This window comes from Battus philenor, unplaced genomic scaffold (assembly GCF_028537555.1).
Source record: "Battus philenor isolate CCGP_79_NKW_IND1 unplaced genomic scaffold, ilBatPhil1.0.hap1 SCAF_2, whole genome shotgun sequence".
Taxonomy (NCBI): domain Eukaryota; kingdom Metazoa; phylum Arthropoda; class Insecta; order Lepidoptera; family Papilionidae; genus Battus; species Battus philenor.
Genome location: NW_027181682.1, coordinates 4,645,464 through 4,660,500, shown reverse-complemented (window position 1 = coordinate 4,660,500; position 15,037 = coordinate 4,645,464). Strand labels below are relative to the sequence as shown.

At 32.7% G+C, this 15,037-nt stretch overlaps 2 protein-coding genes across 2 annotated transcripts in view; both read left to right on the top strand.

Annotated features, from left to right (window-relative positions):
• LOC137922426 (NADH dehydrogenase [ubiquinone] flavoprotein 1, mitochondrial-like) overlaps positions 1 to 15,037 on the top strand; it is a 486,084-nt gene that overhangs the window by 160,952 nt on the left and 310,095 nt on the right. The window lies entirely within an intron of this gene.
• The window catches only part of LOC137921886 (uncharacterized), a 127,458-nt gene that overhangs the window by 53,193 nt on the left and 59,228 nt on the right, over positions 1 to 15,037 (top strand). The window contains exon 6 of the mRNA XM_068764669.1: positions 11,365 to 11,845. Within this exon, the coding sequence (XP_068620770.1) occupies positions 11,365 to 11,845 (481 nt within the window). The remainder of the gene's footprint in view (positions 1 to 11,364; positions 11,846 to 15,037) is intronic.

Here is a 15,037-nt window from a genome sequence, read left to right as displayed (position 1 = left end):
AAGTCATTGAATAACGTTGCTTTTACGGTTGAACGCTTATTCACAACTGACGCTATTTTTAATTTTTTTTATAGTAGTAGTCAGTATGGTGTCAGAATAAAATGATATGGCGCAGAAAGAAAATAAAAGTTGATTTAAAAAATATCGTGTTAGGTTTTATTTACAATAAATTTGAATTTGGAATAATGAGAGTAAGCGATTTGTACCTTTTTTTTCCTAACGGCAGATGTCATAATCCATTTACAGTTAACTTATTAGTCAACGCTTATCCTTAAATTATTCCTCCTTTCACTAAAATTGAAGATCACCGATCAGCTTAATACGTTGCTATGTTCGAGCTCACATAAAGCAAAGTGTTAGAATAAGTTACGAAATGGATTCATGGTGAACTATGTACATCGTGCGCCAAATATGTAAATTAATGCGCATATAATTAAACCAGTGATTGAGTTCTCAAGTTGTTACGCTGTTCGTATATGAAAAGTTTAAAAAACTGTGTTGTTTCGGAAGCTAAGCATAATCGCTAAAATTATATTATTGCTGAAAACTACAGAGAATATTTATCTTAAATATTTATTATTAAAAATAAGTACCATTATGTATTACATTTTTGCTGCACAGAGAAGAGATAAGGTATATCTGTGGGCCTTCTCTACTAGTCAACCCAAAGTATAATATGTTTAAGACGGTATATATTATTATCTTAACTTCATAAGCTATACAATATGGCAATAAACTGTAAAAAAGTTATGTTTACACCTAACTTGTTTTAGAGCTTTAGCGGCATTTATTATAAAGACTAATTTATATAAGTGTAAAAGATCTCTCTTTCATGAATAAATGTTACTGTATGGTTTATAAATATAATTTTGATGCTGCAACAAATAGCATACCTTAGATGAAGTTGAAGCTTATAGAAGCCCACTGCAAAGGTACAGGTTTCCCCTAATTTTTATTTTTTAATTTTATTAAAGATTTTTTAGAGGATATACTGCTATCGTCTCGCGAGGCAGGCGGGTTGGCGATCGCAGTGATATTATGATACGCATAGGACGTTGCTGCCTTGGAAACTTGTTTATGAGCATTAGCAATCATTTATAATTAATACAAGTAGAGTAATATATACACGACTGTATCCTGGGAATTAAACCAGCGACCTATAATTGTAAGTGCTCTACCGTTGGGCTTCCGTTGCTCCTAACATTGTTCACAAATATATACTCGTTTATATATTCGTGGCATAAGGTATATCAAATATTGTCATCATTTTAGACTAAGTAAGTCTTCTCGTGGACATGGTCTCTCACTATAGACTTCTAATAACACCGGTTGGAAGCGGTCTACATCCAAGAGTTTCAGTTGACTTCAACAAAGTCGTCTGTCTACTTTGTGGACGGTAGTCCCAAGCTGCCAAGCTGGTCCGTTGACTTCATCTCATAATTTTAAAGCCTCAGCGGTCATCCGTTCTTCGAACTATGTGACATGCCCGCTTCCTCTTGAACGTGTCAATTTGCAGGTTTATGACAGTTACATTGATTCGTTTACTACTACATGGCATGTATATTTACGTGATACCGTAAATATACATGCCATAAATATTTGTAAACTAATTATATTGCTTATGTTAATATATCTTTAACAACTTGTGTAAACATTCAATTTATTTGACGAGGTTTTTGCTAAACGAAAAACTTTGTAAATTGTGATGAGATCCACGAACTTTAAGTATTGCTCGACATTAAATATATTCTTTTTATGCGCGCCCAGAGACAATATAATAGCCCGTATTATACTCTAAAATATTTATTTGATAAAACTAAACAATGGTCGTTAAGGCAGGTGTGAACAGAATGATATATCAATTTTAATAACTCAATTATGTTCCTGACGAATTATCCCCTTTATATTTTCGTTGTAAACGAAGAATTCGGTCGATTTTATACACAACTTTATGGCATGAGGCTATTATGGCGTCACTATGAGGGCTATATTTTTTATAAACGATCTATAATGAAGGGAGAGATGACGCGTTATTAGTGGAATAGATGCTTTGTTAAGGGAACGTTTTCTATTGTGACTATATTAAATAGTTCTACAGATGCATGGTAAGAGATGCGTTTAATAATGTTTACACGTGCGCGCATAACCTTTATTTACCTATACAACTTAACCTTGGATACATTTTAAGCATAGCGAGTAAATTTGGAATAAGTCAGATACAAATATCAACTGAATATTGGGAATCGGTCCACAAATAAATAAAAGTTTTACAAACAAACATATGTTCAAAAACGAGCTTGACACTAATAAAGGTCTATTCTCGTTTTGGCAATGTTAAGTAGAAATAATTTGACTTATTGTATTATATTTATCACTTAATTGTAGTATAAATACTTATATTTTCTAAAAATTTCTTAAATTAAAGCTAAGTTTGAAGAAAAATTAAGTTTATTTCGAATTAAATTATTGATCTGTTTTTGCGCTATTTCGTTATTATCTGCTAGCTGCTAACAAAAAACCATCAAAAATCCTTTATTTTATATTGAATAAGTTCTTCCTCGAGACCGTCGTAGTTTACTGACGTATATGAGCATGATTATGAGGATATTATGGCAAATAAAACGATGAACGAAAGAAATATGAAAAGAAAAGTGGCAGAAGTTCATTGTTAATCACGGTCTGTAGCGCTTGGGCGGCATGGAATAAAATAATGTACTAACTAATATATAATTGAGAAAAACTTACAAATTTTATTGGTAATATGTATAAATTTTAGCTGTATTTACCCACAAGAGAAAATTGTGTAAGAAAATTTGTAAAAACTATAAAACGCTGTCATGCCTCGCAGCTGAGAGAAGAAAGATCCGTATCAAATAGCGGCAACCCTCTCCCAACTGTCTGCGCTTAGTAAAAGCGAAAAAAAATATTGTCAAAAAAACTTTAGCTATACAAATTAGAATTAGTAAATAAAAATATTGATATATCATCATGATCTTTACATTAGCTGAACGACGTACGCTGCTAGACATAAGCCTCCTCATAGAGTTCCCATGGGACTGGTTTGGAGCGACCTGCATCTGTCTTCCGGCGACCTTCACAAGGTTGCATGTTCACCTTTTGGGTGGAAGCTCTATGCTGCGCTTAGCGGTCCGTCTCCAATCCAGAATCTTAAATTTCACGTTAGCTAGATAATAGCAACTCACTAAGTTGAGGTTCGGTTTTCTCCGGCGTCCTTGCATGGGAATGCTAAGCGGGTATTATCGACGAGAAAACCCAAGTCTAGTTCCTCTCGAGGAGGCTCTTGAGGCAAATCACTCCTTAGCTAAGCTAAGCAATCAGAGTGTTCAGCGACCTTCTAAACCGGCGAAATTATTATATATAGCATCCTGAGCCGAGGTTCTCCAGAAATCCTTCCAGTTCCGCTACCTTAAAAGACAAAGGGAGCGAAACTGGCTCCATAGTTTTAGGCTTAACGCCTTCTGCGCCTTACCCGCTCGAACTCACGGGATGCAAATGCCATTTGATCTGCAGTGTGAACCAGATAAACAAACAAACACGCTTTATATCCACAAAAACTAAAGCACATGTTACTTTTTACTTTCACGTAATAAATTCACATTAATAGGTTCTTTAAGATTTTGCAATAAAACATTGTTTGTTAGAGGTCATCGACATCGTAATTAACAGAAGCCCACGCCCACTCATTTCTTCGATGGCGTTTGAAAAAGATTTAAAAGCGTTAAAAAAACTAAACTACCGTCAAGTCGAGTGAAGGGCGTGAAAAAAGAAGTCGTTAATCATAATAAATGCGTACCGTGCGGTTTGAGCCACTCACCGCTGGGGTCACTTCGCGTCTCGTTATTTATTATGTTTACAACTGCTTATCGGGCACGTGTTATATCCACTTATCTATTATTTTTTTACTTTACGTGATTGTACTAAAGGTTATCTGTTTGTTATCTTAAGTAACGAATAGCTTTTGATTTATTACATTTTACATTCATGGTAAATAATGGGGTTATTAAGTGTGTTAAGCTACTTGTTGGCAGACAGTTGACGCAGCGTGGGTATGGCACCCCGCTAGGTTGACTAATGACAGTAAAGATCGTGAAAAGTCTCTGAATGCGGGCAGGGCAATTACGATCATCGTGGTGATCTTTCAGACAGGCCTATGTCTTGTAGTGGCAGATGATTATATAAATTGAATATTGGTTTATACTGTGTTCATTAAATCTAATTACATCGATTCGATCGTGTTAAATCGATAACCTTCTTATCATACACTCTAAAATTAATTTCCATATTTATTTTTTTACCATGACGGATGGTAACCGAATACTTTAGTGATATGTATATTTTCCACAAACTGTATGTAGAATAGCGCTGAAGTTAAACTTGGATCGAGTCATTATATAGATGTTTCAACGGATTGAGTGGCTGTCGAGTTCGTAGGTCGTTCTCTAGACGTTAGGCGTCAAAGCTTGCGCTAGTGGAGTCTAATTTTGACTTCTAGTATATACTATTACATATACTATATATGTACTGCGATTTGTCGCTACTATAGTACATTGATAAGTCTACAACTGGACGTACGCCTCCTCCGTATTTAAAAACGACCGGTTAAAAGCAGCCTCCATCTTACCTTATGGGTGGACAAGCACACGTTGCGTTGGTTCTTGGTCTCCACTCCCAAACCTTAAGGTTCTATGGGCTTTATTCTACACATTACAAGTCCTGCATACTGCCACTTTATAAAAAAATTTGTATATGAATTTATAACTTTTTTTTAGAAACGCCAAACTAAAAAAGTCAACATAGAAACGCATCATATTTATTTGTTTATATACTCGTATGTTTGTGTAAATGAAGCGACTAATATCCTTGAATTTTTAGGTTCAGTTCGAATTCAGTACTTAAGCGCGTTCCAACTCTCGACGTAATAACTTCAAAACAGTTCTCAACTTCTCGTCTGTCTGCCCTTGAGGAAGCCCAATTTAGCAATAGACGTTATTAATGACATGAATTTTCTTGGTTTTAAAACGAAATTATAATTTAGTCGAGTAGTTATTAAGCCAAAAAAAAACATTAAAAGAAAGTGGTCCAGAAGATTTTATGGGTCGAGTATAATTTCATATACATTTATAATTTACATATTAGACTCGTTTAAAGTTTAAGCGTTTTAGATATTATTTTTTTTATTTATTTATTATATAGGAAAATTCGTAGTTGCTACAATTATTACAAATAAATAATTACGATTTATGAACTAACATATTTTGTAACATTTTTTAAGGCAGTCCATCTGTCATTCGGGATATTAGTAACATCATATAATAACAGTATTAAAGATAAAAAACTGTAACAGGAGAAAAATATTAAATAAAGTGCTAAAGCATTTGAAATTTTTTTTTGTCATTTAGTACCCTATACTTATTAAATAAAAATGTGCTGAAAACTCTAATATATAGTAAAATTTTAATAGATACAATAAATTATAAGAAAAATAATCTTTTAATAAGTTTTGAGTACTCGAGTTTTGAGTTTCTTCTCCTTTTTTTGCCGATAAGCGCCCACTGCAATGCAAATGCCTATTCTAACCATCGCTATGGTGATTAATCATGCGCTGCCTGTATTCAGCGACTTCCAGCGACCTATTATATAGGCTATGACTATTTCATCGGTCCATCTAGTTCCTACCCTAGATTTGAGTTTACTTGTGTTCAATTTCTTGTAGTTCAATAATGATGTAGTAAGTAAATAGTGTTTAATGTTGTAAGCTTAAAAATATATATCAAAATATTCAAAATGTTTATTCTTTATTAAAAAATGCCTACACAAATGTGTTGAAGAGCGAGCTTGATGCCTTGCGGCATCTTTCACTAATCAAACTCGGGGAGAGGTAAGAGGTTGTTCGTATACAAATTTAGTTAGGTAAACAAGTTTGTAATAAATTTATACTTTTACATCGGTAAGAGACGAAACTTCACAGCAAATTCATCTGTGAGATATTACGCAACATTTGAAATTAAAGTTTATTATCACAATCCTTACTGTGTTCACTAAACCTATAAACAAGACTTTGTTAGCAAAGAAATCAACTGAAGGAATGTAACAAAAATCGAGTACTTATCAAAAAAATTAAATCGATATCGATTTTGTTTTATTCCAGTGGAATTATATTTGTATTTACACACCCCTATGTCTAAGACAGGGTTGCACCCCTACGTGACGATTTAGGTGTTTGTAAGAAGAATTGATTTTGTTTTATTTCGTCTTTATAATATAAGTAATCTTTCGGTTAGATATACCATATACTTTAGAGCCGATGGACGCGGCGTAGGATCGACGACATTGTTCAGGTAGCGGCAAGTCGCAAGATTGGTAATTGGGGTGATTTTTAGAGAAAGCTTGTTCTTTGCATCGGGCGTCTGTAGCTGATATGATGATCATACACTTATGTAGGTAATTTATGAAAGTTTCTTATTACCAAACTGGTTGGCAACTTTAGTTTATATATTTAGTAATACTCGGTAACCCGTAAGTCAGAAAAATGTTAAACCAGAAATAAATGTCTTAGCGTAAACATAACTAAGGTGTATTCCATTATGTTAAGGAGATTTTGTACTCAAAACTATATATTTATATAATAAAACTAGCTGTTCCCGCAAACGTTGTTTTGCAAAAAAAATAGGGTTTTAATTAACAAAAAAAATAAGGGTTGATCGTAGAGGGGTAAAAATTTAAGGTTGTATTTATTTTTGTATGCTGTATCATAATAAAATAAAAACCAAAAAAGTTGTCTAAAAAATAAAAAAAATAATTTAGGGGTGGACCACCCTTATCACTTAGGGGTATGAAAAATAGATAGTAGCCGATTCTCAGATTTACTGAATACGCATATAAAATTTGGTAAAAGTCGGTCAAGCCGTTTCAGAGGAGTTCAAGTTCGAACACCGTGACACGAGAATTTTATATATTAGATAAAAAGCAGAAACCATAATGCGTAACCGAAATCGATGTGTTAAAGTTTTCGAATAATCATTGTCTGATGTCTATCCGGCTTACTGCACTTTAGATTCTTCGTAGTAGAGCCTTCAAAAACAGAGATTATAAGAGAAGGTGTAAACAAAAAGCAACGATTTGTACCCTGCTCTATTTACATCACTGTCAATAAACGCAAGCTCCTCAGCTGCATTGAAAGCTCTCAAACATCAACGTGTATTCTATCTCAAAGCTTAATTCGCGTTTATTGACAAGGCACTCTAACACGTATGAATAAGGTCTGAATTTGTTAATTATTAACATTTTACAAATACAAAGGATTAGGTTTAGAAGACCAATTTAATCAGAACTATGATCTTGCCGATGTTGTTGGTGTATCCTTTTGATTTTACATATGTCCGTGCGGTGGGGTAGGTCAGTGTTCGCTGGTGAGTTCTTACAAAAGAATTTTGTTTTGCACGGTTGCCATAGCAATGTTTGGGTTAGGTTGCAGTGGGGTTGATATAGACGAAAGGCACTTTAAGTGAAATATAGAAACATAAATCATTGAGCGATATAAAAAAATCATTTTTTTTCCAATAATAGTTAATCAAATTTTTGTTGTTTGTTTCGCTGAAATTTCTAATTTGTTTTTGTTCACATATTAACTTTAAAAAATATTTTAGCAATGTATGCAGATATTTGATTGTAATAAAATTGCTTCCAAAGATGCAGATTGATTTTTTATTTCATCTATACTATATAGCTTTTATATCTTTGTAATTTTAGTTATGTTTTTACGAATAAGTTATTTTTTAAATTACAGGATCTACGTGCAATGTAAAGTACTACTTGAAACTAAATGTACATGCTTATAACTATAGTATATGACTAATATTTTTACATAACATATACACGACTCTTATACGAAGAGGTGATTAATGATGCAATGTAAAAAGTGAGCATTGTGTTGTTCACATTTGTTTTATTAATAGCTTCTTGCAACCAAAGATTTTTAACAATTACAGAGAACTGGTAGCCAAGCGGACTGAGATTTGTGATCGTATGTGATTCGATACCCACAATACAGTCTTAAATAATTTATACATTGTGCGTTAAATATATAGGATTACCACTGCATACAAGTATCCAGAGGTTGGAAAGCAGTAAATATTTTCGGGGGAGGTTCATGTCTTGCAATGAGTGTCTATGGTCTGGAAGGACGACAGACCAAAGCTTTAACAGCTCAATGAGTTCAACTCATATGGTTCAAGAAGAATGTGGGCACTTGTCACAAACCTAATGCCATCATGAAGGTCTGACATTCAGTGGCTACCATGAGGTCTAGATAAACATTTTGATTTTTATGTATTGGGACATCTCAAGAGCCGTGACTTTTGTAACACTCCGAAAGCATTTACTGTATGCTTGCATAGCATATAAGAGAGTATATACATACATAATATAATAAAAAATTATATTCGACAAAGCGCAATATGTATTTTTTTAATTATTTTCAGTACTAAAGTATATCATAAAATGTTTACAAATCTTCTGAGAATGTAAATATATATTTAATAACAAACCAAAAAATAATAATTCTGTTTGCAAAAAGCTATTTACCAGGCAGGATCGTGGGTTGTTTACGAGGTACTAACATTAAAGTAAAGCCAAAACGTCCGACAATTCTGTATTCTATGCGGGAATAATAGATGAGTTCGTGCGAGAATGTTGGCGTGATGAATTAAACAGTCGATTGTAAAATTATTTAATGTCTAAGGGTGTATTATGGTACAGTGAGCACACATTTTCTTTTAAGTTGCATAAATGTTTATATGATACAATATTACGTTGAATATATGTATAACATTACCCGAAAGAAATCGATAAATATAAGATACATAGTTGAGCAACGTAAAACGTAGTAATAATAACATTATTGGTTACAAAAATTTCGTCTGCATTTTTAATAGGCAGTATAAATATAATATATGTATAGTATTTTCTGTAAGTTTGCTCTATATTACGGCGAAGTAATTAAAACATGTTTGTATATAAAGTAATGATTATTAGATTTCTAACTGTAAGAAGTCCACTGCTGAACCTAGGCCTCCCCCAATAGATTTCAAATATGACCAGTTTGAAGTTTACCTTTATAAAGGTCATTTGTCTGCCGTCGGATGGACTTATTGGTACGCGGTTCTCATCTCAGAACCTAAACTAGTAAACAACTTCTAGAGTGGTCTATGCTTTAATGGTATTTTTTCATAAAGTTCTTTTTTTGTTTATTTCCGTATTAATAAAACTACATCATCAAAGAAAAAAGTAAAAGAGAAATTATAAGAAGTGACGTGCCTTTGCGTTTGCGAAACAGTGTATTTCGATTTGGAATGTAATATATATATATATATATATATAGATTAGACTAAAAATGCGATCCTGATCTCTTTGTTGGCGAACTTCCGATGTATAGCACATTTGCGGTAAATTAATGTGCAGCCTTTGCAAACATCAATCGTTACAGAAATTATTACAAACGTAACTAAAATACAAAAAGAAAAAGCGTTTTCAAAATTTAGATTTCGAGATTCGGCTTTGTGTTCCCTGCATTTAGATAAATAATATAAAATAATGTAACTTATTTCAGAGTCATCACTAAAGATTGAAAAAGATGTCAAACTTTTTGCTGAATTATGAGCTATATATTTAAAGCATTTATACTAAGACCTCTTTATTTACATGTTTCTCGAACTACGGTGGTAAATACAACAGAAACTTAACAACAAAGAGATTAGGAATGCATTTTTTGCCAACCAAGAAGACAATAATAAGAAAATACCCTTTTTGTTTATCACAAACCTTTTAAAAATGTCGCTTCTGAGCGCATTTTTAAACTCCCTTGATTTTGTTTGCGGACTGATGAATAAATGAAGATTAGTTGTTTCTAATGATGAATATTTAATTTATTTATTAACATTACTGCAGCTAAAACACAAGTACAAGTCATTGACTTAACGCTATAAAGCATTTTCTTATTCTCTGAGCTTTTTTACGATTATTCACGTCATTTTATATCTAGAATAATCGAAGTTGTCTCCTTAGTAAATTGAGCGGGCTCCTAATAGATTTATCTGTCTTCCGTAACAAGTAATTTATCGGACCCTGTCGGGATTAGCTTGCATTCGGTGCGCATGTAAATCAAATTCCAACACGTCATAAATTCAACTAACGGATCTGTAATAATTAGATTCATGTTAATGGTTCTAATATAATTAGTGGCACTTAAGGGATTTACTTTAATATTTGTCTCTGGGTTATGAAATATTAATGTTTGGTGATTATTTATTACGTGCGTTATGCCGTTTATTTTTTTACTGATTTTATACGTCACTGTTCAGTCTTTACTATGAATAATCAATTCTGATTTCGATAAAAGAATTTTTGTTACCCTTTAAACCAATAGTTTAGAGCAGTGGTGTGAGACTTGCGATGGTATGTCGCGGTTTCGATTCCCGTGATTTAGTCATCATATGTATAATTCACACTTTGTGCATTAGTTCACAAACAAGTTTACAGAGGAAGGGCAGAAGCGTCTGCTGCGTACTGTAATACCATATAGTTATCCCAAATCTGCCTGCTAAATGTGGCGATTATGGTATGGGGGATATACCATATATGGGGGATATATGTTATATGGGTGAAACCTACGGCTTGCAATGGGCGTCGATCGGCAGAAACTTCGACGACGATATAAATGGTTTTATTTTCTGGTGCGTAAATAAATTGTGTAGTGGTTTTTTTAAACCGGGAACAGGCGACGAACAATTGGACACGCGTAAAACGTCGATTTTTAAGATTGATGCCACCAACACTGCTCTGCAACGACTGCTCTTGTAATTATGGGATGTGATTTTTGGTTTTCACAAGTCTTCTAATACTATGTGAATCCTTCACATAGTATTAGAAGACTTGTGAAAACTATCGGTTTTGTCATTCTCACGTTATAGCGTGACCAGAGGGATCAGAGATTGTTTTATATATATTACATATCTAAATAGAAACATATTTAAAAAAATATTTTAACATGTATTTTGGACGTAAAATAGTAATAAATGTTTTGAAATAAAATAAATATTTTAATAATAATAATCTTCATTTTTAATAATTCACGAATATCTATTTGCTTACATTGGTGTCAGACAATCTTTAGTAACTGTAATCAAAAATATTTTGTACGTAATAATTTTATACAAAAACATTGTTAGTGTACAAATCTTTCTCTTGTGTGGCAAAGTCACTTATTATCTTATTAACAGCGATGCTTACGTATATACTTGTTTTTAGAAACCTAAACGTTTCTTTTAATATAGAATCTTTTTACAGAAATAGTGGAGGAGCAAAGATGTCACGACAGCGAGATAAGACTGACCTGTCGGGAGTTGGACAGTCACATCGCAGTGCTCGAGGCCTGGTACACGTCTATCGACGAATACAACCGCGACCTCAACTCATCTAAGTCGCCCGAGAACTTCACGGTCAAAACAGAGAACGACTCGGAGCTGGACCGAGTTTACGTTTATTCTAGTCCAAACCACAACGGCGTTTATGAGCTGACGAACCAATCTATAGTTGAAAACGTTACGGATTATAGTCCTAGTGAGAATAACACAGATCTTATTGACACTAAACTTGAAAGTTTTACCAATGACACAGTGGATATGACAGTGGAGTTTATAAACGGTAGTGAGATGTGTGGTTTGTTGTCATACACGAAAAGCTACGCGAGTTGGCACGACGGCGATAAGAGGCGACGACCGTTCGCTAGGAGTTCCTCCATTAATATCCGGGCGCCGTTGAGTTATCGGTGAGTAATCTTTGATGTCTGATAAAGCTAAGTGCCACCATTCGCTTAAAAACCATTTTAAATAACTTAATAGCTTATTACTTCGTGGTGCACAGAGTAATGAAGTGTCAGAGTTAAAGTTACTTAATCTTTCGATAGAGTTTGTTAAGAGGGAAAACTCTATACGAATAGATTCAAATCGTAATCCGTTTCAAAATTGTTCGGTGGATCTGATAGTGGTCTATATTTTTTAGCTACTTAGATTTTTAGGCGAATGGTTGTTGGAACCTCTAATAAGTTTCATATTAACAACATATTTGCTACATTTATTTATAAAATGAAAAGTTTTTTTTGGATTATCTGATATAATTAATAAAAGCAATTTTTTACTTCTATGTCACAGCAGAATAGGAGAGGATTTCTCCAAACCATTGGTGATTTCTAGTCTAAATGTTCTTTTGTTTCCCTTGAATCTTGTCAATCATTATGTGTTGTAGATAACATTATCTGTTTTTTTATGTGTCTGAGATGTGAAAAAAGAATTCTTTATTTAAACCTTGTTTAATTAATCACAATTTAAAGTACGCTAACAAATAACATTTGTAGCTACCGGTAATTCTAAACTATGCATTTGTTTTATTAATTAGTTTTAAGCAGAAAAACACAAAATGATTCTTTTTTTAATTGAATAAACTAACTCTTTTTTATTAACGTTCTTTAACACACATCGTTTACATCTAGACAAGGACATCTCCCATAGATTTTGGATCTCAATACAATCAGGTGGAAGCGGCCTGCAACCAGAGTCCTCCGACAACTTTAAAAAAGACGTCTGTCCATTTTGTGAATGGATTCGTCCTACGCTTTGCTTGTCGATTTGTAACACTCACTCTATTTCTTCCAAAATATCCTATACATTCATTTCATTTTTATTTGTTTATAGACAATCAAATTAGGCCCGTCCAATCGTGGACGTACTACGGTGAAAATGCTGACGATGTCGTTCCGTTTTGTTTATGATACTTTATAAAGTATACTGAAAAATTTCGGAATAAAGTTTAACTTCAAAACAAAATTTTTCATTACGAAATCCATATTAGTCCATTTCAGTAACGTAGTATCCAGTAAATTTCAGTAACATATGTCAAACCCATTATCACGTCACATGTAAAATATAAAGTTTAATAAGAAAAGTTATTTGATACAGACACAAATGCAAAGAATTATTTGTCTCATGCTAGCACATCACATAGCCACAACATTACGAGTTAGCAGTGACAAGTCGCGCGTTTAACCACACTTGTTAATTGTAACTTTTCCATTGCTGCATTTGTTATAGTGTCAGTTCAACAAACTACAAAATTGTTAATGAGTTATCTACATAATCGAAATATACGCAACAACTCACTAATTATTGTTATCCAGTTTTCGTCTTACATTCGGTGGGTCCCGTGCGAGCATGGTCGTCAAATTATCCAATTATGGCGTATAGGGCCGTTCTTATAACGGTCCATTTGACCACTTTGTGAGCGACGCTTCCAATCTTGTTTACCGATGTAATTTGCTTAGATAAGCGTGTCTTATGTGTGGAATTCTGCGGTAGATAAAATTCTTTTCTTTTTAGCTTTCATATTTTAATAAAGTTCATTAATAAGTCAAGGTTAACTTAAAAGATACGGAATAATATTTTGAAACTACTATAACATAGAGAGTGTTCGATGAAGTTTGTTTAAAAACTCTATTTTAAAGAACAAACCTGTTTTTAAATGCTCCTGTAACTATATGGTGACTTTTCTATAACAAAGTTCGCTGTACAATAAAGTAAATATACAATGAAAGAATTAATTTATTCAAAATTGAAAGTTAAAAATTAGTAGTTGACTTATTAATCGTCAACATTTTTTAAATCTATTTTATTTCTGACTGCTCTGCTAAATTAAAAAAATAACCAAGCAACATCATTGTCGAAGTTGCCTTCTATATAAATGTTTGTTTATTTGATCCCTTTTTCGTCGATATACTTTTTGCTACAACATACTGATTCCGTTTATTACGAGTAAATTAAATATTTTTGGCAATCGATATTTTGGTACAGCCAGTTTTTCATAATGCCTTATATAAATAAACTATGGACATCCCTTATTTTTTTTATTTTTTTCGTTTATTATAAACGTACAAGATATTATCATAAATACATTGTGGTGCAACGGTAAGAATATTCATTTCTTTGATCTGTTTTCTCATAGAGATTGCTCGGATGGCTCTGTTTTATAAAACAAATATATTCTCAATATCCATTCAAATCATTAATCTATAGGACATTGCTGTAGAAATGACTAAAATACGCTAAATCATTAGCATTATCAATATCAGAGTAACGATTTATCTTCCTCAGGGCACAAGCTTCACGTAGCATTGATTGTGGCCTGACCGCACGAGAATCAATATGAAGAAGAAGAGAAATAATAAAGTAAAATAATTAAAAATATGAATAATAATAATTGAAAATGTAAATAAAAAAAAATCTTTAATAAATGTGGCGAAGAATAGGAGGCGATTTGTAAATGAATGTGATGAGAAAGAGAGAAATAATGAAGGATATAATAAGAAAAAGAAAGAGATAGAGCGTGAAAATAAAAATGTAAAAGAAAAAATTATTAATTATAATAGCCCTGTCTCTAAAATAAAATAGGGGAACGAGTGGTTCATTATTAGGAAGTTTTTCTTATAAGGAAAAATGTGAGAGATTTATTTAAGTTAAAGTATTTAAACAAAAAATGCTGTGAGATATCTAATTATTATAATACTATATAAGCTCTACTTATTATAAAAATTTTCGTTGTATAATATAATGCTTAATTACTATGATCTTACATTACTTTCAGGGACCCGGCTATTTCTATAGCTTTTCCTGATACCTTATCTTAGATACTGTTAAAACATAATGGTTTACGTAACTAGGCTTTGTAATAAAATTTAAAAAAGTAATTAATTTACGATATTAATTAAATATTGTAACAAGATGGACAAACGGCCTTGCACAGGAGTTCGGGAAACGCTGGATGTCAGTTCTATTATAAATTTACGAAAGAGGCCAAGGTCCAGCTGTGGATGTCCTATGATTAAAATGATTATAAGAAATCACATAAAATTGTTAACATATTTGGCAGTAATATTCTTAAAACAAAAATCATGACATTAGGCGTGTACGGA